Below are 26,570 nucleotides of genomic sequence, written 5' to 3'. Positions count from 1 at the left end.
ATTTATCCTGCCAAGGCTGACACTGGTGTGCCACCAAGTGTTGGGATGGCTTGTTTCGGCCATCAGGGTAAGACCCAAGGCACATACAGTATGGGATTGTTTGAACCCTTGAACTGGACCAGATTTCTAGTATTGCCCTAGACCTTGGAGACAGATGGGCAAAACTGGAAAGTTACACCTGACCCCTAGACTCGATTATGACACATCACTAAGTGTCGGATCAGGCTGTCTTTGATATGCCAATCAGTGAGATCTTTAGTGTGGGGTCAAAACCTGGACATGTTGGGGCAGTCTGAGAATTCATCTGAGTGAGTGGTCATAGTGACAGGATCAGCCCCTTTGTCGGACAATGATAATGATCGGTAATGCATTCTCTCTGATGGAAACCAAACTACCGGCAGTTGATTTCAATCGTTGGAATTTTGTTTTGCAAAATAAGATATATACGGTTTCAAAAGATTTGCAAAAGGTTTTAATTCCCGGGATCCATGTGAGAGGAGAGTGCGGCACTGTTCCTTGCAGCCGAGAGAAAGGTCTTCTCTTGTCGGGTAGTGCTTGATCATTAAGGGCTGAGAGGTTAAGTGTAAGACCATTTAGGATAATACCTGATGGGCTAATCTTGCACCTGCCCACAGTCCCTGGGTTTTTATAAGATGGTTTGGCCCAGGGACCACTTAATGTAAGTGTTGGGCCCATAGGGTCCATGTGATGGGCTCAAGGGGGTCACTGAGTCTTTCAGTGAATTCAGCTGGGCCTTGTAATAAGGCTGGGCCGAACCCATGTGGCTGGTGTGTAGATCAATGCTTGGGTCCCACGCCATACAAAGAAGCCCAACTGGGCAGCAAGTTGGAAACTAGATAAACACTGAACACTTAATGGGCCAAAAGCCCATTTCGAACTGGGCTGATATGATCACCAGTTCATGGGGCGAATCTGAGATTAGTGTTAGTAAAAGGATTGGGTTTTTTACCTTATCCACTCTAAGAGACCAAATTCAAATTAGATTTGAATCTGGTAACCTCCTGATAAGATCAGGAGTTAACTAACTTAATCTGCAAATAGGATTAAGATTAACCTCTATCCAAATACTGATTTGGATTGGGATAACTCCCAAAATATTGGGAGGTTTCTTAATCAAGAAGAAAGATGAGAAAACCCTAGCAGAAATATCAGATTTCGAACTAGGGGGTTTGAGTAAGCAAGAAACACATCCTGCAATCTGAGATTTGATCTCTCACAGACTCCAGAGAGAAGAGACAATTCTGCCCTCTTCGTCCCTGGACTTCTCCTCCTTCAGCCGCCGCCACTACCTGTTGGAAGATTGGATCTTTACAGCAACAGGAAGTCAAGAAAGCAGTTCTTGACAATAGTCTTGCAAGAAAGACACTAGGATTCGGTGTTCAAGGTTTCCAGAGGGTTCTTGTGAAGAATCCAGTGTGTAGGACGCACCCTGCTGGTTCCGTTCCATCCACAGTTGTGTCATCTTCAGCAGGAGCGGATCTTGGTTATTTCTTTGGGCGTCAACACCAACTTTGGGAGATATTATTTCTCCAGATCAGGTATAATCCTTCCTATTTCCTTTTGGTTCAGATCTGGTTTGTTTATGGTTCAAGTAGGATCCTTGAATAATGTATTCTAAATTTAGGGAATATGATTCCCAGTTGGAAGAAGGTAGGAAATTTTTTTAAAGTTCGCCCCCCATTCCGTACCTTTTTTGGCGTCCATTAGATGGATCCTACCATTCTTTCACTTTTCTTTTGAGGAGGTGAAGAGTTGGCTAGAAGAGCTTTCGAAGTCTTTGAAAAGAGTAAAAGGGAAGAGAGAGAGAAGAAGAAGCTATGACGGAAACAAGATTTAGTTTGGGACAAGGATAATGACAGATGTTATGAGGCGTTTGAACCTGAAGACTATAGACAATATGTGAAAAGGGGGTTCCCTATCTATTTATATAAAGGGGGGGAGTCCCTGTTTTCGTTTGTTAGTATTTGTGTCTTTGTAATCTCCTGTTGTGGTATTTGGTTCGAGTGTAATCTTAACACCCCTGTCCGGGTTGTATCTTGTTTTCTTTTCTATCTATAAAATTTTTATTTTACTCTTCAAAAAAAAATACCCCTAGGTCCTGGTTGATTTGTAATAAATATGGGGAATCAGGTCTTCGATAGGAGACAAACCCATCAAATGACTCTTTATGGAACAGGCTTATGGACAAGAATACAGGAATTTACATTTTAAGTTCATTTCTTTTAAGCTTGGCAGTGGTGAAAATGTTTACTAGTTGGGACAAGGCTTAGATGATTATGAGAAGGAGATCAGTACATGACTACATGGCTCTGACTATGGTTTTTTAGAATCTTCATCTAAATTGTAAAATTCAACTCAATGTGAGATTAGGCTTATGCTATTTTTTCCTTATTTTTTTACACCAGACCAGATGACCCATCACTGTGGTCCACCTCTCTCCTAATTTGATTTTAATTCCCAAAACTCCTAATTTGTCTTTTCCACACAATGTATTCCTTTCCTGAAAATTCTCTCTGTTGTCTCTCCTACATTCTCTCTCCATCCCCATATCTGCTCTTCCTTCCTAAAAATTCTCTTACATCTCCAAACTCTATTTAGCAGTTAAATCTAACCCTTATCTTTGTTTCTTATAGATCAACTCCAAGCACCTGTGCTCCTGATAGTTACTAGTTATAGTAAAATCATGATTTACTATTTTTAGAAATTTCTAGATTCTTACATTTAGTTTTAGTAGAATTAATAAAGTTATAAAGGTGCCCTAGTTTGAAGGGAAATTACTATTTTCTGTTATATTTTTTTTTTGATAAATTATTTTCTATTAGATTTTAAATTAAATAAGAAGTTTTTATTTCTTATTAAAATAGAGGTTGACAGATCTAGTAAAGAGCTCTCTTTTTTTGCTAATATGTGGATTGGTTCCCCAATGGAACCACCTCCAAAGAAAGCTTACAATTGGTTCCTCAATAGAACCAACTACAAATAGAGAATCAATAGATGTACTTATTTTCCTGCCAATACATAAATTTCTACCACAGCTGACAGCTATGGTAGGATTTATTCTTGCTGTTTCTTTTATTTTCTGTTCTTTATTTACTTGTTAATACTTGTGACCAAAGCCTATTGCTGCATGTGATTAGTTTTCTTCTTCACAAACTGACTAGTTCATCATGCAAATGTTATAGAAGTGCATAACACCAATCAACAACACTTCCTTCAGCAAGGACACAATACCTGCTGGCTGCTGAACTGGAACGAGACAAGCTAATCATGCGCTGGGCAAGGGACACCATGGTTAATGATCGCATTGCACAGAACTCTGAGGATGACCTCCAAAGCTGTAAGTTAGCTTAGTCTCAGGATTTGTTGATAGGAGACAGATAATTTTTTTTTCTTTGGAAATAGGTAAAGTAACTTTTATTAAAAAAACAGATAATTGATGGCAACAATAAAAACATTTGACCAGAAAGTACCTCAAGAGCAGCATCAAGACCAGGGAATGTCAATGTAACAGATCCTCTATCCCCCTGCAAACCAGAAGCTATAACAAAATTCTCTGGTCTACTAATATTCATCCCAGAAATTAGCAATCTATCTAGATCATCATCTATACCCCACAAGTGCAAGAAAGATAAACTGAAGCGAAGAAAACATCCTTCAAGTGATCTAACCCATACATGTTCTTCTGTGGAATTGCATAAAGTCTTTTCAATATCAGTCATATCATTTGGATTTGCATTGAGAGAGCTTGCTGTTTCAGGTCGTGCATTCTCTTGCTTGCCATCACTATCTGAAAACTGTGTGTGCTCTTCACAAGGAGACATTAAGGACAAAAGGTCAAATCGCAGAGTATCAATCCCAGGGTAAGGACAATAGCATTTAATGGGATGTTTATTGTATTGAAAGACTAATGGGGATGAAATTTGTTTTGCAGCTTTTCCCTTAATACCATAAGCTGGTAAGATATTTGATTCAGTTAAATCCATTGATATCTTCTGACCAGTATCCACTGAGGTGCCCCTCTTGTCGATATTCTTAACATGTGATAGTGAGCATCTTGCATCTTCAATTATGGGAAGATGCAATGAGGATACTGAAGTAGCTCCACTCAACAGATTGCCCATAGTGGAATTTACACCAATGGCTCTGTAAAAATGGTCAAACACTGCACGAGAAGCCATACCACGAATAACTCGCTCTCGAGCACCAGTCTTTACATCCCAGAGATATAAAACATCAATGCTATCAGATATTCCAGAATCATTCTTGCAAAGACAAGCTATATAGCCTCTTGCACCATCCCATACAACAGACGAAGGGTAGTTAGGGTGTCCAGGAAACATTCTCTCCACCCTCAATGTTTCAACCGAAGCAAGAGCAACACAGGAGTCCTCCCCAACAGATAGAAAGCAACTGCTCCAAGGATGGTTTGTCCCGGGTGGAGGCAGGATCAGTTGTCGGACTGGAGCTACATGATGGTGCATTACAATGATGACATTACTTGTATCAAGATCCCATATACAAATAGTGCAGTCCATACTTCCTGAAAGTAAAATTCTAGAGCAACCCCGCTCATTTGAAGCTCCATCCACATGCTTTGCAGCCAAGCATAGTACTGCACCACTGTGCCCTGACAGAAATTGTTTAGATACGCGTGTCTCCACCTTGTGGCATGAACTTCCCTCAACAGGATCATGTTCCTGAAAAAGCATCTTAAAATGTACCACTTCTATTTCACCACTATAGAAGCCACAAACAATGCCATATGGTGCATAAAAATCTTCAGTAAGAACCATTGAAGATGAAACAGTTCGCCCTTTTAGCACCAAATCATTACTGTGACATTCTCTATTTAAACCATTTAAGTTTGATAAACTTGGGGTGCTACTGTATTGAGAATTTATTTCAATCTTCCCCTTTATGGTTTCTGTAAGAGAATCATAGTTGAGAATATGAGGTTCAGAAAGTGAACTAGTACCCCCAATCCAGTCACCAATAAAATCACCTCTCCCAATCATTTTGCATTGTTGACTCCAGTTCCCATTGGCATCATATGTCTGACATAATGACCAGATAGTAATGTAAGGTTTCCACAGAGAAGATTCTTCAACACTGTAGGAAATCGATTCTACACGAAGAAGCTTGTTGCCGAGTTGGCAAACATTAATTGACAATCTCACACCAATAGGATAAGAGACAGCAGGAATCTCACATAGAAGCTCAAACTTAAATGTATTGCTTGAACCTGATACAGTATACACTAACACAGCACCTCTATTACTCCATACAGCAAAGTTTTCTGAAAATGCTTCAGGTGGATCCTGCCTATCCAATGTATCCCTCCCACCAATATCAAGGAACATGCCCCCTACAAGATGTGATTGACTGGAAATACCTTCATCACAAAGAGGAGTATCGATTAAAGATATCTCACCAATAGAATTCCCCCCAGTCAGTAGCCTAAATATACAGCTAGTCTTATATATGAGGGCTAAGAGATTTCCACGGGTTGCAATTGATATTCCCTGAACTCCCTTACCAAATTCATCCTCCCAACTAGACATTCCTATATGTGAAGAACTTCTCTGTAAACCAGATCCACCTTCCCCATCGGGGCCAGACTCCTTGGACGCAATAATCGACTGCACTATACCAAGTCCATCAACCATGAACACGGATTGTTTGTCCCTATCTTCAATTGATGGAATAACAACCATGAACTTCAATGGCCCAGCAGATAAACTCCCACGAAAGACAGTCTGGACAATGCTAAGAGAATACGAATCAACAATGACAACAGCACACTTCAAATCCTTTTTGTACTGGTATTCCTGATTAGCCGAAGCCTCGACCCTTTCAGCGGGATCAGCAGACTGATGATGGGATGCATGAACGGAATCTGTGCAGCAGCACGCAATACAAACATATCTAGGGGAACCAGGTAATGTCCGAATTGTGGACGGGCTCCCAACCCAAGGGGACATTTTCCTCCTGCGTCTGCAGTGCCCACTGCCTCTGCTCCAGATGCACAACACACCATCAGTACAAGCACTTATTAGTGCACCATAACCAGCTGAGGAAGAGTTTTCAACTACATTACTTGATTTCTCCACTTCTCCATGGACACCGACTGCAACGGGCGAGCAGATGTCAAGGTCCGCAATAGGCGCAGTATGGCCACATAGCATGGCCACAGGCCAAATTTCCTGTCAAAATAGCAAACGGTTACACAATAAGGTAATTCAAAAACAAGTTGAGACGTGATCCATATATCAAGAGTGTAGGAAACCAAATGAGGGAAAATCTACTCTCTCACGAAAATTAACAAATATCTAGAAGGCGAAATGCGGAATCTACAAACAAAAAAGCAGATTACCCTGTTGGATTGATTGACAGAGGGGTTCCACCAGATGATAGAACCATCGGATCCACCAGTGTAAAGGGTCGGAGGTTGATTCAATACGGCAGTGGCAGTGACTCTGTGAAGCAGAGGGGCGCCTGACCAGATACATGCTATAGAGTCGCATTTCATCCTCGAACCAATTCAGAGACGGCGAGATATCATTAACAGCTGAGAGAATTTGAGTTCAGTTATGTGTGAAATGGTGCTTCACGTCCTTACTAGCGCCTAGGATCCTTGGAACTGGTTAAACTACGTAATAATGGGATCCACCTTCCACGGGACCTTGTTAAATAAAAAGGGTTTCGCAACGTTAGATTGAAATTAACTTATTTTTTCTACGGCAAATTTCTTAAATTAACCTTATAAGCCAAAGGCTATGTTTGTTTCAAAGTCTCGTTATTTTTAATGAAATTCTAAAATGAATAAGAATAGATAAAACTTAGTTAAAATGAGAAAATATTGCTATGAATCAAATTTTTTCGTGAAAATTTATTTTTTTTTGAAAATTCAGATCTGAAAAAGTTAAAAAGATATTAAATGTGTCTCAACTCTTAAAAGAGGCATAGATGCTTTTCAATCTTTTAGAATATCTGAATCCATAAGTTTCTTTGTGTTGGATCAATCTTTTACCATCTGAAATTTATTAATTTTACTATTTTACCCCTAAAACATACTATTTGAAAATATAGAATTCAATTTACATTATCTCATAAAAAATAATTTTCAACCTCAAAATAATATTGAAACAATACAAATAAAAAATAATAAATTAATTATTACTAAGTAATAAATGAAACAATTAAAATTAAAAAATAATAATTAATGACTATAAAAATATTAAAATAATTAATAATTTACACAAATAAACATTAAAATAATTTTTAAAATTTAATGAAATAATTAAAAATTATTAGTTAAAAAAATAAATAATAATTAATAAATAACACACGTAAATTTAATAAAAAATAATCAATGTTTAATAAGAACCCATAGAAATAAGAACTTGCGAGCAAGTGAAGATAAAGGCAAGAACACCGTGTACCACCCATCGAAACACCTACGACATATGCAATGTTTTTGTTTTGAGAATCCACATTATCTTGAGTATTCCACAGAAATGCCATAAGCATAGGAGCCAAACGAGGCATTGGAGACTGGATACACTTTGGACCATTGTTGCTCCTCAACTATTGGAATTGCCAACCTTCTCGGGAGTGTTAAAGGCATCTCCAACAAAGAAAGTTGATGTAGGGTGATTTGGCCCAACCTAGTAATAAGGGGACACGTGGACACGACCTAACTAGCAGGATGGCAACTCAGTCCGATGCACTAAGTCTACAACAGATCGAGTTCGAATAACCAAACCACCTCAGGGCAATTCCACCTCGGACGAGTTCACCTCGATGCACGATCGCATCAGGACCACCTCAATCCCAAGGCACTTCGGCATTCATACAAGGTTGGATCCAAATGGCACTATCTCGAGTAATATTGACCGACCACTGCTTGGCAACCCCAAAGATCTTACCACCAGATTTCATGCCTCACGGGATCACACCTCGTAACACCTAACATTATCTCCCCCAATCCAATTCGGGCGGAAGTGATGAATCTTATTGGTTGGAAGCATTATCCCCAATTATCGCGGAAAAGGACCTCATCATATCAAGGATTTTGGAACGGCTCCGCGAAACCCGCGAGGACTCCACTATATAAAGGCTTCACCCCCTGGGGATGCAAGGTACGTGTAATCTCTGCTCTCTAGCTCTCTGGCATTCTAAGCTATTATCAGCTTGTAATCTATGGGAAACGCTACAAGAAGCCTCTTTCCTCGAAAAGCATCCATGGCATCCTCTAGTAACGCCATACAGAACGGTGAAACGAACATCTCCGGGGGGCAACCTCAGGTCCCATCCGTGTGCATCGGCTAGTTCATCATGCCTCTCTCTGCAGATGGGGTTCCAACATTTGACATACCTCGAATCATAGCACCAATGAATGCCCCACTCCCTCCTACGGAGGGTGCAACCTTTACTGAACCCTCTGTGATTCCCCCTGTAGTCGAGAAGAATCAGCTCGATGACATGGTACACTACGTGCGGATTATTCAGGTCCAAATGCAACAGTTCCAGCAAGTTTAGCAATACCAGCAATAGGTCCTGCACCACTTTTACCAGCAACAGTTCCCTCCATTACCGCATAATCAACAACTGGTTCCACCTCGGAATCCGGCCCACAGCAAAGCAGATCCCATCACCAGAACACTCGCCTCCTCATCAAAGATAGACTTCCCAGGTTCCACATCCCCTTGGAAGCCAAGTCTCGTCTCCCAAAAGGAGGAACACACAGATTTCTCCTCCTGCTTCGGAAAACATCAACAGATCGAGAGACACTCAGCTCGCCAAGGTGGTTTCACCTAAACCAACGCATCAAAAAGGTCCATTCGCAGGGAATCGTTTCAGGGTTCTGGCCACGAACTCCAGGCAAGGCCCCTCCATCCACAGCAGCCAGCACTAGCAGTCTGAACTACCCCGTGTCCGCACCATACCTGTGAAGGGATGAGAGATCCATCACATGGATAGCCGAACCCTGAAGGAAGGTAGGGCAAATTTTAAAAAATTTATCTCTCTCCCATCTGGGAATCACATTCCCTATTTTAGAAAACTGCATTTTCAATGATCAGTCTTGAACCCTAAACCGAACCAGATCTGAAACCAAAAGGTAAGAGAGGGATATACCTGATACAGAGTAGTAGTAACTCCCAATGAAGGTGTTCACGCCCAAGGATATCTCCAAAGACTGCTCCCACTGAAAATGACACAGTGTAGGGTGGAGAAGAATCAGCAATGTGGTCCTTCAGCAAGAACCTAATTCTTCACCAAAAATCTGATGGAGGGCGAATGAACACGACTTCATATCAGTTTTTCTCAAAAAACTGATATCAAGAAAACTTCTTGATCACTCCTACTGGTGGAGAACGAACTAGCAATGGCGGCAGCAATAGAGGGAGGCAAGAGCAGAACATGGCGCTAGTCTTACTAGGGTTGTCTTCTCTCTTGGATCTGAGATCTTGTTGGGTGAAGTAGGGCTTGCCTTCTTCCTCAATTTATAACCATAAAGAGAGCAACTCCTAATCTCATTAGGAGTTTCTTAATCCAAATCTGTATTTGGATCTGGACTCTCTGAGTGGATAGGGATAACTCTCTATCCTATATGTTGATCCAAATCCCAGAACCGCCCCTCTCTAATTAATCTAATTAAACCAATTTGATTTGGGCTTTAGGCCCATTAAGTCCATGTGCTCATTTACCCTCCAAACTGCTGCCCAGTTGGGTATCCTTGTATGGCGTGGGACCCAATCATTGATCTACACATCAACCAAATGGGTTTGGCCCAGCCTCTGTTACAAGGCCAGGCCGAATTCACTGTAGGACACATTGAACCCTTGAGCCCATCACCATGGGCTCTTAATGGGCCCAACACTTACACTAAGTGGTCCCTAGGTCAAGCCACCTTATAAAAAACCAAAGACTGTGGGCAGATAAAAGAATAGCCCATCAGGTATTACCCTCAATGATCTTACACTTAACCTCGACTGCAATGAACAGTGATGCACTCTTTACTCACATGGATCCAGGGAATTAAAACCTTTTGCAAATATTTTGAAACCGTAATATATTTATATATATATTGAAATCAACTGCCGGAAGTTTTGGTTTCCATCAGACAGAGTGCATCATCGATCATTACCTTTGTCCGACAAAGGGGCTGATCTTGTCACTATGATCACCCACTCAGATGAATTTTCAAACTGTCCCACATACCCAGGTTTTGACCCCCTCTAAGGATCTCACTGATTGGTATATCAAAAACAGCCCAATCTGACACCTAGTGCAGTATCATAATTGAGTCTTGGGGTCAGGTGTAACATTCCAGTTTTGCCCATCAATCTCCAAGGTCTAGGGCAATATTGGAATTTTGGTATGGTTCAGGGTTTCAAGAAAACCCATACTGCATGTACCTCAAGTCTCACCATAGCAGCTAAGACATGCCACCCCAACCAACTTGGCGGCACATCAGTGTTAGCCTTGGCAGGATAAATCTCCCCAGATCTATCCAACGGCTTTGAAGGTTTTAAACTAACATGAGTCTCATATGTGTCCAGCTTAAGTGTATTACACAGAAACACACCATAATAACATGAATCAAATATGTACTTTATTCATTTACAATAAAATGTCATAATATACATCATTTTGATTGGAGCTAAGGGCATACACTGTCTAACAACCCGATCACACCGAAGTTAGCAGCACAAATGCAGAACCAGTCAAGAAGCAGCAGAAGCGGCGTCATAAGGCACACCAAGCTAGAGTTCCAAGCCAGCTCGCTGGACCATGTAAGCCCGAACAGCCTAAAGGTAAAGACAAGGCGAGCTTGGGAACCACAAAGACCGCTCCCCTCCTCTCCGTGCCATCTCCTTTGTCCTCCGAGCTCCTAGCTACCCCGATGCCGAAGGACTTCAAAGTACCGTCGTTGGATAAGTATGACGGGTCATTTGACCCAAATGATCACGTAGACTCCTTCTAGTCCTAGATGCACCTAGCCGGGGCTGATGAATCTTGCATGTGCGTTGCCTTTTCTATGACCTTCAAAGGAGTAGCTCGCATGTGGTACAGGAACCTCACCAGCAAGAAGTGCCCAATGTCACAAGAAAGCCTCATCAACATAGTCCAGAGGGAAGGAGAGTCGATTCAAAGCTACACCAAATGCTTCAACGACACTTGTCTACAAATTCCCAATCTGAAACCCACTGTAAGACTCACAGCAGCGAAGAGAGGTATCACTCATAGTGAATTCAAGTGGCACGTGGTAGCCAACAAGCCCAAAGATATCACCGAGTTTCTCAAGCTCGCTGATCAATTCATCGGGATAGAAGAGGAGAAGAATAAGAAAAGTGAGAACCTAGCGGATAAGAGGAAACGAGAAGGTGACACCTCGAACAACGGGGACAACAAGCGAAGAAAGAGCAAGTCACCAACCAGGGGAGGGGACAAGTCAGATCAGCGTTCTCGAACTCTTCCGGTCGAAAGAACGAGTTACACGCCCCTCAACACGAAGTGGGAAGAGATTCTCATGGCGATCAAGGACGCCTCTTATATGAAGTGGTCACCCCGGTTGAGGGGAGATCCCACCACAAGAAACAAAAATGTATACTATCATTTCCATAGAGTTCACAGTCACAGTACCGAAAATTGTAGAAACCTCTGCGACAAGATTGAAGAACTCATCCATCACGGATACTTGAAAAATTTTGTACAAAAATATAATAAAAACTAGACAGATCGACAAGGAGAGCAAGTAAGGGATGCTCCTGGGTCCAACTGCAAACAGAGTGAACAGAGACAGCTGCCCGAAGAAAGACCGACCCGTGGAGTAATCATAATACCCCCATGATGACGTGCTAGTCATAAAAATGTGGATGAACAATTTTGAAGTTAAGGATTCTGGGAGCTCGACGGACATCTTATTCAAGGACACCTTCAACAAGCTCCAGCTCTAGGAAAGCGACATCAAGCCCATAAGTACTCCTCTGGTAGGCTTTAGTGGAGAAGAAGTCAGGCCCCTAGGGCGAATTTCATTAACTGTGGAGGTTGGCACGTGGCTTAATTTCGTGAGATTCGAGCACACTTTCCTAGTGATCGGCCAATCACCCACGCACTTCGCGCAGTGGTATCCACCTACTATTTGACTATGAAGTTTCCTACAGACTTCAGAGTAGGGGTAGCGCGAGGCGACCAACTCGAGTCTCGCAAATGCTCTGTCGCCGCCCTCAAAGGGAAAGTCAAGTTAGGGATAACCACGAGCTAGAGCGACCTATGGAGTGCACCGACGAGTGAGCAACACCGACAGAAGAGACAATCCACGTCACTGTTTCAACAGAAAATCCAGGTAGAACTCTCTAGATCGGTGCATCGGTCGAGAAACCTCTCCGTTCTCAACTAGTTTTTTTAATTAAAAATTTAGATATATTCACATGGTCCGCGACAGAGATGCCCGACATAGATGCAAAGAAAATAACTCATAAGTTAAATATTGATCCTGTAGTCAGGCCCGTTAGATAGAAGAAACGCAACCTCACCCCGGAGCGTTGGAGGATATTTGACGAGGAGGTCGGGAAGCTCCCCACAGCCGATTTCATCAAGGAGGTCCATTACCCGAGCTGGGTAGTTAACCTCATTATGGTAAAAAAGGCCAATGGTAAATGGCGCATGTGCGTCGATTATACCAACCTGAATCGGGCTTACCCGAATGATTGTTTTCCACTCCCTAAGATCGACCATCTAGTGGACGCGACCTCAGAGCACGAGTTGCTGAGTTTCCTGGACGCATACTCAGGATATAACCAGATCAAGATGGACCCTGCCGATGAGGAAAAAATGACATTCATAACCGAACTAGGATTGTACTATTACAAGGTCATGCCCTTTGGACTAAAAAATGTCAGGGCGACCTTCTAGAGACTTGTAAACAGAATCTTTGAATCGCTGATTGGCAACAAGGTTGAGTGTTATGTAGACGATATGGTCATCAAAACCCAATTTTCAAATTGTTTAATAAATGATTTACATTGTGTTTTTTAAATTTTGCACTTTTGTACGGGCCAAGCGGGGTGAAGCTGGAGTACGCACTTCGATTCGAGTTCGTATCATCTAATAACTAAGTGAAGTACGAAGCACTAATAGCTGAACTCACTCTAGCGAATGAAATACAAGCAAAACACGTCATCATCTGTAGTGATTCCCAGGTCGTGGTCAACCAAGTCACCAACAATTATGAAGCTCGCGACCCCACCATGGATACTTATCTAGCCAAGGTCAGGGAAGTTCTACGCAGCTTCCAGTCATACTTCATCAAGCAGATTCTAAGGTCAGAGAACGCTGAGGCCGATGCCATGTCCCAGTTAGCCAGCTCGAGCAGCAATACCATAAGGACCATGTATATAGAGAACCTACCTTGGCCCAGCCTTCTTGGGGGGGCAGAAGAGGTCACTCCTGTTGCACAAGCAGAGTCGAGCTAGATTGACCCACTCGCGAGTTACTTGCTTCATAGGACCCTCCTTGTAGATCGCAACATAGCCAGAAGGGTAGAGTGCCAGGTAGCCAAGTATGTCATGATGGACGGCTATACCGGAGATCCTACATGCTCCCCTACATGCGCTACTTGCGACCCTCAGAGGCCGAGCTCGTTCTCCGCGACACTCGTGAAGGCCTGTGTGGCGGACACCTCGAGGGTAGGGCTCTCACCTAGAAAGCGCTACGGCAGGGGTACTACTGGCCCACGATGAAGGCAGACGCACTCAATCTTGTCAAGAAGTAAGAAAGGCACGCCAACATCTAACTCCCTGAAGGGATCCTATATTTCGTTATATTTATATTTATTTTATTTTATTTATTATTATATTATAATTATTATAATAAAATATAATATATATTAATAAATAATAATATAATTATAAAATTATAATAAAATAATATTAAATTATAAATTATAAATATAAATAATAAAAATAAATAAATATAAATGATAAATATATCACCAACCTGCTGCTGACCTGAAGTACCTCACTAGCCCATGGCCCTTCGCACAGTGGGGAATCGACATTCTTGGACCATTCTCGCCAGTGATAGGACAGAGGAGATTCTTTGTGGTAGTAGTGGATTATTTCACGAAGTGGGTGGAGGCGGAACCCCTGGCAACAATTACAGCCCGAAGTGAACAAAACTTCTTCTGGAGGAATATAGTATACCACTTCGGACTACCTTGAGTGCTTATCTATGACAACGGTAAGCAGTTCGAAGATATCAAGTTCCATAATTGATGCACTGAGATGGGGATACAGCAGAACTTCACTTCGGTGGCGCACCCTCAGGCAAACGAGTAGGCAGAAGTCATGAACAGAGCTATACTCCGTGGAATAAAATCCCATTTAGCCCGAGCTAAAGGACTATGGGTAGACGAGCTGTCGTCTGAACTACCGTAAAGACCGCCACAGGTGAAACCCCCTTCAACCTCACCTATGGCACTGAAGCGGTAATCACAGCTGAGATCGAGGTGCCTACATTACGCCTGGAGGCATACGACGAAGAAATAAATGATGATGAGGTTTGTACCAACCTCGACCTGGTGGAAGAAGTATGGGACCTAGCGTACATTCGGACTACGGCCTACGAGCAAAGAGTGGCTCGGTATTATAACACCCTGGTCAAAAACGGCACTTCCGAGTTGGAGACTTGGTCCTTCGGAAAGTTATGGTACCTGAGTTCAGTGTCGGTAAGCTCAGACTGAACTGGGAAGGTCCCTACCGAGTAAAGCGGGTACACAGAGAAGGTGCACACGAACTCGAAACCTTAGAAGGAAAACAAGTACCTCGGGCATGGAACATCAACAATTTAAGGCGATACTACCTATGATCGTCAAACTGGAGAGCAAATTACGAGTCCCAGAAGTCCAAGGACTAAAAGTATCGAGCTGATAAAAGACATCGGCATCATATAAGTCTCAGTCGCCTTTTCAGCTTGGGCGAACTAGTCTCAATCGCCTCTTCGGCATGGGCAATCAAGTCCCAATTGCCTCCTCGACATGGGCATATAAGTCCAAGTCGCCTCCTCGACATTGGCACATAAGTCCTAGTTGCCTCCTCGGCATGGGCATACAAGTCCTACTCATCTCCTCGGCCGAACCCATGTGGCTGGTGTGTAGATCAATGCTTGGGTCCCACGCCATACAAAGAAGCCCAACTGGGCAGCAGATTGGAAAGTAATTAGACACTGAACACTTAATGGGCCAGAAGCCCATTTCGATGTGGGCTGATATGATCATCCATCCTTGGGGCGAATCTGAGATTAATGTTAGTAAAAGGATTGGGACTTAGCCTTATCCACTCTTGGAGACCAAATTCAAATTAGATTTGAATCTGGTAACCTCCTGATAAGATTAGGAGTAAACTAACTTTATCTGCAGATAGGATTAAGATTATCCCCTATCCAAATACTGGTTTGGATTGGGATAACTCCTAATTAGGAGGATTCTTAATCAAGAAGAAAGGAGAAACCCAAAAAGAGAAATATCAGATTTCGAACCACCTTGAAAAGATATAGGATATCTCCTGCGAATTGAGATAGGATCTCATTTCATACTCCAGAAAAAGAATCCAGTGTGTAGGACGCACCCTGCTGGTTCTGTTCCATCCACAGCTGTGTCATCTTCAGCAGGAACGGATCTTGGAGTATTCTTTGGGCGTGAACACCAACTTTGGGAGATACTGCTTCTCCGGATCAGGTATATTCCTCCCATTTATCTTTTCGTACAGATCTGGTTTGATTATGGTTCAAGTAGGATCCTTGAATATTGTATTCTAAATTTAGGGAATATGATTCCCAGTTGGGAGAAGGTAGGAAATTTTTTGAAATTCGCCCACCCATTCCGCAACCTTTATGGCATCCATTAGATGGATCCTACCTTTCTTTCATCGACAGCCCTATTTCAACAAACAAATACCATGCTTCAGCCTTGCAGCTTTTGTTCCCAAGAAATACTTTAGCTTACCAAGATCTTTTGTTTAGAACTGATCATGCATAAATGCCTTAAATATGTCAATCCCCATATTATTACTATCAATTATAACAATATCATAAGTATATACCACTAATAAAATCTTCCCAAGAAATACTTTAACTTACCAAGATCTTTTGTTTAGAATAAATGCATTCAATACATCAATCCCCATATTATTACTATCAATTATAATAATATCATCAACATATACAACCAACAAAATCTTCCTAGCTTCATTCTCATAGTTGAATTCTAAGTGGTCAACTTGGCACTGCTTCATACCAAAGTCTTTCACCATTTCACTAAATATGCCAAACCAAACACGCAAAGATTATTTCAGCCCATAGATTGCCTTCTTGAGTCTATACACGTTACCATCCCCCCCCCCCTAAGCAACAAACCCTGGTGGTTGCTCCATATAAACTTCCTGAAGAAGACCACCATGTAAGAAGGCACCCTTGATGTCAAGCCAAAATAGGGGCCAATCGTACATTGTTACTAAAGATCAAAACCCAAGCTATTCCAATTTTGGCAATAGGAGAGAGTTTTTATATAGTCTACTCCATACAACTATGAGTAACCTCTAGCAACCAAATGAGCCTTCAACCTTTCTATCTTGCCATTTGGAAAGTACTTGACAATGTACACCCACTTACATCCTACAACATGCTTACCAGGAGAGAGCATGGTAAGCTCCTATGTGTAATTATGTGCAAGTGCAATTGAATTGGGTGTTTCTGTGTTTTGAGTTGGTGTCTGGGCTCTAGATCAACTTCTCAAAAAGCAGCTTGGTGGGAAACTGGAAATAAACATGGAATATAGAGAGCAGTTGAACAAATTCCAAGAAGTTTTGGGGTGTTAGTTGGAGAACTTTCCCATAACTTACTTGGGGATGCCTTTAGGAGGAAATCCAAGAAGCACCCATTTCTAGTATCTAGTGATTGAGAAGTGCGAAAAGAGATTAGCTACTTGGAAGAAAAACTATCTTTGAAAAGGGGGGAGACGCACCCTAGTTAAAGCCTCTCTCTAGTTTGCCTATTTACTATCTTTCAGTCAGAGTTTTCAAGGCACTAAGGCGAACCTAGGGGACATGGGAGCGCCTAGTCGCCTAGTCGCCTAGGCACCGCCTCGTGTCTCAAAACTAACGTATTTTTCATACTATTTCTAGGCTTGTGTCTCAAAAATAAACCTTTTTCTGCTGTAATATCTCAGAAATAACCATTTTCTTCCTACTGTTTCAAGGAGGGTGTCTTAGAAATAACCATCGCCTAGTAAAAGAAGGGGCTGCTCTGTTTTTGTCATAGAAAAAAAGGGGTTGTTTCAAGGATGGCAGAGCCCCTGTTTTTTGTCTTAGAAAGACATGAAAATGATGAGCATTTCAAAAAACAAAGAAAAAAAAATCAAATGGTGAACAGAAATTTCAAGGAGAAGAGCCCTTGTTTTTGTTCCAAAATGGAAAGGAAAAGAATCAGAAATTTAAGGAGATACAGTTATTTCTTATCCCAGAAAAAGAAGGCATTGATCTCTATTTCTGTTCTGAAGAAGAAGAAGAAGTCAAGCAAACCTGTGTTCAACTGGAGTTACTGATATGACCCAGAAATTTGACACGCAGTTCACAGGCTTGCAGCAGCGTTCACACACTTGAACATCAACAAAAGAGACTAGTATTCATTCAGCAGAAAAACATTAACAGTTGGTCGGTTCTTCGAGAGACCGCCGGCTCTCCCAAACACTCAATATATTCTTTACTCAAAGAAAAACAAACCACCCCTATCCCCCAAAGCCCCTTCTTATACTCTTCTGATAGCATAACTGACTCCCTCTATAAATGCCCAGCTGGCCTAGTTATAAATGCCCAAAAACTCTTTTTTTTGTTCATAACTGGCATAGCTATAAATGCCCCAAGACTCTCCTTATTCCCTCCAGCTATAATTGCCCTCATGTGATTAGTTGTTCAATTATCCCCCCCCCCCAAGATGATTGTTGACCTTTCCACTTCCTGGCATACGTAAGGTTAATTGGGGCCTATCATTACCCGCCGCCCAAAGTCTAACCTTGTCTTCAAGGTTAAAATGAGGAAACTGGTCTCGAAGTAAGTCAAAAGGCTCTCAAGAATCTTCAAAATCAGGCAGGTCCTGCCAATGAATAAGCACTTCCAAACAGTAACTCCAGGCATAGTGGATGGACGCACACCGCGCACGGCAGCAGGATAATGGAGCTTTGCAACTCTTCCAGTCTCTGAATAAAATTCATTCTTTCTTTGAAAGCTAGACCTTTTCAATCTCTTGACTGCTACCCTTGTTCCATCAGGTAAAAGCCCACTATATGTGCCACCAGTCTTGGCATTTCCAACAAGACGGTTACCTTCACTGAAATTCTTTGTAATTGTTCCTCATTGCCGAAGACTTTCCATGATGGGGTAACTGATGCAGATATTGATGGATTAGATGCTTTGCGAGACCTTTTGCGCCTCTTGCTCCTCCTGTATGCAAGCAACCAAATTACAACAGCCAAAGTTGTGCAAAGGATCACCCCACTAACAGTTGCAAGGATGATAAGATACTCGTTGTGGCGGCGCAGGTGGTAGCATTTGTTCTCTATATCAAGCATATAGATGAACTCATGAGAGTTGTTGCATCTCTCACCCACAAGGGTTGGCTTGTCAGTAGACACCGATGTACAGGTATTGATTAGATCAATGCCTTCGCATGATGAATTGGAGCCATTGGAGTGAAATGGTGCCCCAGGGGAGATGGACTCATTCCAATGTGTTGCATTGTCAGACCACTTCCAACTAAAACCACCTGTAGAATTGAAGCCTCTTCCTCCAACCCAGCAGCCTCTTGCTGTACTAGTGCTGAGTTTTCCAACAGAACTTAGTTCCTTGGATGATGTCAGTGCTGCCAAGTGCCCAGTATAATCCCTACATCGGGACTCTGATTCATCCCAATAACTGGTGTTTTCTTTCAGCCCAAAACACTTGCTCTTATTCGGACTGATTACCGGCAGATCTCGTAGGGGAGCAGAGAGCACCTCGAATTGGCGGCAATATTTCTTAGCAGTAGAAGACTGATGTAACGAGAAGAGCTGCTCCTGTAAATTACCCTCCTAAGTCGATCGAAAACGTTCAAGGAGGAGCTCTTTGAATTCTGTCCAACCACGAAAAGGTCGCCGACCATCTTCCCAGTAATACCACGCCAATGCATCGCCCTCTAAACAGACAACTGCAGCACGCAAACGCTCTTCCAGAAGCAATCCATTAATCTCAAAATAGCGTTCCGCACAAAAAAGCCAGTCGTCAGGATTTTCCCCATCAAAGATAGGTAACTCCAACTTTCGAGGAAGTGAATCAAAAGTATGTTCCGGGACTGACATTGAAAAAGACGTCGGGAAAGCTGCACTCTTCCCTTTGTCAGCCGCACGACTCGATGCGACTAAAGGAGGAGCAATGTCAGTTGTAAACAAAGGAGCTGAATAGGCCTGTTGCTGAAGCAACAAATCAAAACGTCTCACCAGATCTTGAATGCCTCTTTCCAGAGATTGTACTGAATTCTCCAGGGACGACATCTTCGAAAATCCAGCAGCTACCTTATCTGGATCGAGTCGCTGAAACTCATTGCGTAAGCCATCCATCTCCAAACGAAATCCAGAATGCAGAGAAGGCAGGCGTTCTTCGAAACCCTCCACCTACGATGCCACTTCCTTAACTGTCACCATGGCCGAGGAAAGATGAGCTCTAATACTGCTGATATGACCCAGAAATTTGACACGCAGTTCACAGACTTACAGCAGCTTCACACACTCGAACATCAACAAAAGAGGCTAGTATTCATTCAGCAGAAAAACATTAACAGTTGGTCGGTTCTTCGAGAGACCGCCGGCTCTCCCAAACACTCACAATATTCTTTACTCAAAGAAAAACATACCACCCCCTATCCCCCAAAGCCCCTTCTTATACTCTTCTGATAGCATAACTGACTCCCTCTATAAATGCCCAGCTGGCCTAGTTATAAATGCCCCAAGACTCTCCTTATTCCCTCCAGCTATAATTGCCCTCATGTGATCAATTGTTCAATTATCCCCCCCCCCCTTAGCTGATTGTTGACCTTTCCTCTTCCTGGCATATGTAAGGTTAATTGGGGACTATCAGTTAAGGTTAACTGGGGACTATCAGTTACTTGTTGCTTTAAGTCCATAGTTTTCAAGGTGCCAAGGCGAGGCTAGGCAACTAGTCGCCTAGGCGATGGATTTCTTTTAAGTAAAACCATATATCCTAGGGTAGTTCCCTAGGTTCTATAACCATCTTTCCTCAATAATTATTCATAATTTTCATAAGAGAAGTATAAATTTCAGGTTTGAGTCTAGAAAATCAACATTTTATGAGAAGAAAAAGAACAAAGGAAAGAAAATTCAAAAAATATAGGGGCTAAACCCCTACTTTTGTTATAGGAAATAAGAAAAGAAAATGTGGAACAAGAAAATGTGTTGATTAGACAAAATTTGTTCTTCCCCTACTTATTGGTTCAGGTCAAGGTTGAAAATATCGATACACCCGATACGCCGGTATGGGCGTATCGAGCGAATCGATACTCTTTTTGGTGGTTTCTTTTTATTTATTTTTCTCACCAACTAGTTTAGGGGAGGCAGTTTAGGTTTTCGCAACACCCTAAACTGGTCAGACCACCGATACACCCACTATAGGGGCGTATCGGTGGGTGCCAAAACAATACGTATCGGCCGATACGTATTGATACTTTGAACCTTGGTTCAGGTTTTGAAATTTTTGAGGGTTCAATCAAGGGTCAAAATTTCGATCAGATACACCCCCATATTGAGTGTATTGTATTGTATCTTTGGGGTCCCAATACCTGTTTACATGTGTTTTCAGGGACCCATTTCTTAAATAATATCTTCCCCGACCTATAACCCAGGAGGTTGCTAGGAGGCTGAGTTAGGAGGAGAAAGAAAAGTTAGAAGAAAACAAAAGAGTGGGAAGAAAGAGTGAAGGAAAAAAGGTATATTTAAGGAAGAAAGGAAAGCAAAGAAGAAGAAAGCAAACCGAGCTAGAGAAGCTTAAGTGCGGAATTAACCATGAAAGGCAAGAAGAAGGGAGCTTGAAAAGAAAAAGAGGGACACAATAGGTAGCCACTGATGAGGGGTTTCAAGCAGATTGAAATAAAGATAGTCAGTTGGAATGTAAGAGGCCTTGGAAATGCCAAAAAGAGGAGAATAATTAGGAGCACTCTCAGGAAAGAAAGACCAGATCTGATTTTGATTCAAGAAACCAAGTTATCAGAGCTGAATAGAAGGTGGATAAGAAGCATTTGGGGGAGAAAGGGTCTAAGTTGGTCGTTTACCCCTTCATGGGGAGCTTCAGGAGGAATTTTGACTATTTGGAGAAATGAGGAAACGGAATGTGTGGAGGAATTGATTGGCAAATACTTAGTTTTCATAAAAAATAGAAGACCCTCTGACGGGCGTGAGTGGGTGGTTATAAATGTATATGGTCCCAATTCCTATAGAGATAGGGAGGCCTTTTGGGAGGAGTTATGTGCAATTACAGGAGTTTGGGAGGAACCATGGTGTGTGGGGGGTGATTTCAATGTTATCAGATTTTCGAGAGAAACAAATAAGTCGAACCAAGGAATCTCTACCAGTATGAGAAAGTTTAATAACTTAACTAATTCCCTTGAAATGATTGAACCTCCAATGTTAAGGGTGGACTATACATGGTCTGTTAGACAGTTTTTGTATGCCCTTAGCTTCAATCAGAATGATGTACATTATGAGTTTATTGTAAATGAATAAAGTACATATTCGATTCATGTTCCTTTAGTGTGTTTTTGTGTAATCCCCTTAAACTGGACACTTAATGAGACTCGTGTTAGTTTAGAATGTTCACAGCCAGTGGGTCGGTCTGGGGAGACATATCCTGACAAGGCTAACACTGATGTGCCACCAAGTCGGTTGGGGTGGCTTGTCTCAGCCGCCAGGGTGAAACCCTAGGCACATGCAGTGTAGGATTAATAGAATCTTTGAACCGGACCAGATTTCCAGTATTGCCCTGGACCTTGGAGATTAATAGGCAAAACTGTAAAGTTACACCCAACCCCTAGACTCGATTATGATACTACACTAGGTGTCGGATTGGGTTGTCTTCGATGTACCAAACAGTGAGATCCTTAGCGGGGGTCAAAACCTGGGTATGTTGGGGCAGTCTGAGAATTCATCTGAGTGGGTGATCATAGTGACAGGATCAGCCCCTTTGTCGGACAAAGGTAATGATCGGGGATGCACTCTCACTGATGGAAACCAAGACTGCCAGCAGCCGATTTCAATCGTTGAGATTTGTTTTGCAAAATATATTTTATATAAGATATAAATATAAATATATATATATATATATTATGGTTTCCAAAATGTTTGCAAAAGGGTTTTAATTCCCTAGATCCATATAAGCAGAGAGTGCAACATTGTTCCTTACAGCCGAGGGAGAGGTCCTCTCTTGTCGGGCAATGTTTGATCATTATGGGCTGAGAGGTTAAGTGTAAGACCATTGAGGATAATACCTAATGGGCTAATCTTGCATCTGCCCACAGTCCCTGGGTGTTACAAGGTGGCTTGGCCCAGGGACCACTTAGGGTAAGTGTTGGACCCATAGAGCCCATGTGATGGGTTTCAGGGAGTGCACTGTCCATAACAGTGTATTCGGCCAGGCCTTGTAACAAAGGCTGAGTCGAACCCATGTGGCTGATGTGTAGATCAATGTTTGGGTCCCACACCATACATGGAAGCCCAACTGGGCAGCAATTAGGAAGGCTAAGTGATCACATAACCCTAATGGGCCTAAAGCCCATTTCAAACTGGGCTAATTTAATTAGTTGAATATGGTGCAAATTCTAGGAATGGATTAGTAGATAGGATAGGGTCTAAACCCTATCCACTCAGAGAGTCCAGATCTGAATGTTAATCCAATCTGCAGATAAGATAAGGGTTTATCATTATCACCTAAAGGGATGTCTGATCCAAATAAAAGATTTGGATTAGGAAACTCCTAATAGGATTAGGAGTTGATCCCCTTAAGGTTACAAAAGGAGGGAGCGGCAGCCTTTAGAAAACACACATTCACATCCTCTTTAGAGCTGAAATCACAAAAGGAAGAATTAAGCAACCCTGCGAAATTCTTTCTTGCCGCCTCCTTCCTGTTGTCGCCTACCCTGCCAGTTCGATCTCCAGTTCAGTGGGAGAAACCAAGATTCAATCTTGACATCAGTTCCTTATGGGGACTGATAGGAAATTGTGCTCACGTGCCATCCTGCTACTTCTTGCGAAGGATTAGGTTCTTGGAGAGAACACTGTTGATTCTGCTCCACCCTACACTGCACCATCTTCAGTGAGAGCAGTCTTTGGATCCTTCCTTGAGCGTGAACACCTCCATTGAGAGATAATATTTCTCTTTATCAGGTATAATCCTCTCCTACTGTTTTTATTCAGATCTGGTTCAGTTTATGGTTCAAGATTGGTCCTTGAAAATATGATTTTCTAAAACAGGGAATAAGATTCCCTGTTGAAGGGAGAGATTTTTTTTTTAAATTCGCCCACCTTATTCCGCAAGATTTGGGCGTCCATACAATGGATCTCTCATCCCTTCATGGTCAAACTTCCAATCCCCCCAACCTGCTCCAAACTAGATAGATTTCTATTTACTCCTAGCTGGGAAAAATTTTGGGGCTCAAAAGTAGTGAAAGGGCTACCTAGGGTCTGTTAGGCAGTGTATGCCCTTAGCTCCAATCAACATGATGTACATTATGACATTTATTATAAATGAATAAAGTACATATTTGATTCATGTTATTATGGTGTGTTTCCGTGTAATACCCTTAAACTAGACACATACGAGACTCATGTTATTTTAGAATCTTCACAGCCGTTGGATAGATCTGGGGAGATTTATCCTACCAAGGCTGACACTGATGCACCACCAAGTTTGTTGGGGTGGCTTGTCTCAACTGTCAGGGTGAGACCTGAGGTACATGCAGTGTGGGTTTTCTTGAAACCCTGAACCAGACCAAAATTCCAGTAGTGCCCTGGACCTTGGAATTAAATGGGCAAAACTGGAATGTTACACCTGACTCCTAGACTTGATTATGATACTGCACTAAATGTCGGATTGGGTTGTCTTTGATATGCCAATCAAAGTCAAAACCTAGGTATGTTGGGACAGTCCGAGAATTCATCTGAGTGGGTGATCATAGTGACAGGATCAGCCCATTTGTCGGACAATGTGAATGATCGGGGATGCACTCTCTCTGATGGAAACCTAAACTGCTGGCAGTTGATTTCAATTGTTGAAATTTGTTTTGCAAAATATATTTATATAGAGATATACATACATACATACATACATACATACATACATTATATATATATATATATATGGCTTCAAAATGTTTGCAAAAGGTTTTAATTCCTGGGACCATGTGAGTAAAGAGTGCAGCACTGCACCATGCAGTCGAGGAAGAGGTCCTCTCTTGCTGAGCAGTGTTTAATCATTATGGGCTGAGAGGTTAAGTGTAAGACCATTGAGGGTTATACCTGATGGGCTAATCTTGCATCTGCCCACAGTCCTTGGGCCTTCATAAGATGGCTGGACCCAAAGACCATTTAGTGTAAATGTTGGGCCCATTAAGAGCCAATAGTGATGGACTCAGGGGTCCAATGTATTCAGCAGTGAATTCGGCCAAGCCTTGTAATAGAGGCGAGGTTGAACCCATGTGGATGATGTGTAGATCAATGATAGGGTCCCACGCCATACAAAGAGAGCCAAGCTAGTCAGCATTAAAGTGGAAGTGAGCCTAAAAGCTTAATGGGCCTAAAAGCCCATTTCGAACTGGGTTAATTAGATTAATTAAATAGGGGCGGATCTGGAATTTGGATGAGCAGATAAGATAAGGGATTATCCTTATCCACTTTAAGAGTCCAGATCCAAATAAAGATTTGGATCAAAGGAACTCCTATTTTGATTAGGAAGGCTGATCTTTATCTGTAGATAAAATAAGGGATTATCCTTATCACTTAAAGAATCCAGATCCAAATAAAAGATTTGGATTAGGAAACTCCTAATGAGATTAGGAAATTGTCTCTTTAAGGCTATAAATAAGAAAGCAAGGCGAACCTTCAAAACACATTCACTGTATACAGAGAAAAGACAACACATTTTGACTGATCTTTCCTTCTGCTCTTTTTCTTCCTGCTCTTGCTGCCCTACCTTGTTCGATCTCCAGTTCTTGGATCAGATCAAGATTCGATCTTGATATTGTTTCTTGCTATAAGAAACAATTTAGAAGTTGTGCTCACTGTCTCATTCGATTCTTGTTGAAGAATCACTAGTTCTTGGTGAAGAATTACCTGTTGATCCTGCCTCATCCCAAGTTGTGTCATCTTAAGTGGAGGGAGGATTTGGTACACTCTTTGGGCGTGAACACCTACGTTAGGAGGAGCATTCTTGCGTGGATTCCGTATCAGGTATATCCCTCCCTTAATTTGGTTTCTGATTTGGTCCGATTTGGTTACAAGAACGAACCTTGAAAATCCAATTTTCTAAATTTGGAATAGGATTCCCGGATGGGAGTAAAGAAATTTTTGAAATTTCACCCAACCTTCCTTCAGGGTTTGGCCATCCATATGATGGATCTCCCATAACTTTAGGGTCACCTCATATCATGGCCCCATTTCCATTGAGAAGGAAATTCCCGAAGGAGGCCCAACTCCTTTTAGATTTGAAAACATGTGATTTGAGGATCACTCATTTAAAACTAGACTAAAGGAATGGTGGCAGGAACTCAGACCCTTGGGGAGTATGAAATTGTTAAGTTCTACATGGAAATTAAAGAGGAGAAAATGGAAAATAAAAGAATGGAACAAAGAGCATTTCGGGAGGGTGGAGGAAATAAAAGACAATATAGTGAGGAAGATCAAGGAGCTTGACAAGAAAGAGGCTAGCGGAAGTTTAACAGAAGAAGAGAGAGAGGATCGATGAAAAATCAAGCAAGAATTGGAAGAGACTTTAAGAAAGGAGGAAATTTGTTGGAGACAAAAGTCAATGTGTCAATGGATTGTTGAAGGAGATGGTAATACGAAGTTTTTCCATGAAATTGCAAATGGAAGGTGATGTGGGTTAGCTTGGCCCAGCCCACATAGGGCTAGAGAGCCCAACCCACTAATGCCTGCTAACATCAACCACAATAGGCGAGAGTTCTGCTGCCTACATACGGAGCCAATCACTTAACTATCTGGCGTACCGCCAGGGCCTGCAATCTGACCTCGTACAATGCTCATCCGAGGTGCTCATCTCTACCTTCCACCAGCACACTCGCGTATAAATAAGAGGTAATTGCCCCTGAAAAGGGGCTAGAACAAAGTAACTCCATTTACTCACTCATTACTCACTCATCTCCTATTCTTTTTGGTTCAGATCTGATTCAGTTTAAGGTTCAAGAATAATCATTGAAAATATGATTTTGTAAATGGG

General features: G+C 42.0%; 1 protein-coding gene across 10 annotated transcripts in view; it reads right to left on the bottom strand.

The window, feature by feature from the left end:
• LOC148848883 (Transducin/WD40 repeat-like superfamily protein) overlaps positions 1 to 26,570 on the bottom strand; it is a 73,571-nt gene that overhangs the window by 45,325 nt on the left and 1,676 nt on the right. For 8 of the 10 annotated variants that reach the window (XR_016100610.1, XM_088949163.1, XM_088949164.1 and 5 more), the window contains exons 2-4: positions 6,395 to 6,703; positions 3,492 to 6,224; positions 3,253 to 3,356 (exon numbers count right to left, since the gene is read on the bottom strand). Coding sequence is in view for 9 of the 10 variants with exons in the window: in XM_088949163.1 (XP_088805289.1) it covers positions 3,253 to 3,356; positions 3,492 to 6,224; positions 6,395 to 6,550 (2,993 nt within the window). In the remaining variant the exon portion in view is untranslated. Of the gene's footprint in view, positions 1 to 3,252; positions 3,357 to 3,491; positions 6,226 to 6,394; positions 6,704 to 26,570 lie in introns of those variants that run through there. The other 2 variants (XM_088949171.1, XM_088949170.1) reach the window with 2 other exon arrangements.

Source organism: Nelumbo lutea, chromosome 6, assembly GCF_056320005.1.
Source record: "Nelumbo lutea isolate HS-2025 chromosome 6, American lotus-T2T, whole genome shotgun sequence".
Classification (NCBI taxonomy): Eukaryota; Viridiplantae; Streptophyta; class Magnoliopsida; order Proteales; family Nelumbonaceae; genus Nelumbo; species Nelumbo lutea.
Note: the sequence above shows the minus strand (reverse complement) of the source record. Positions and strands in the feature narration are given on the sequence as shown.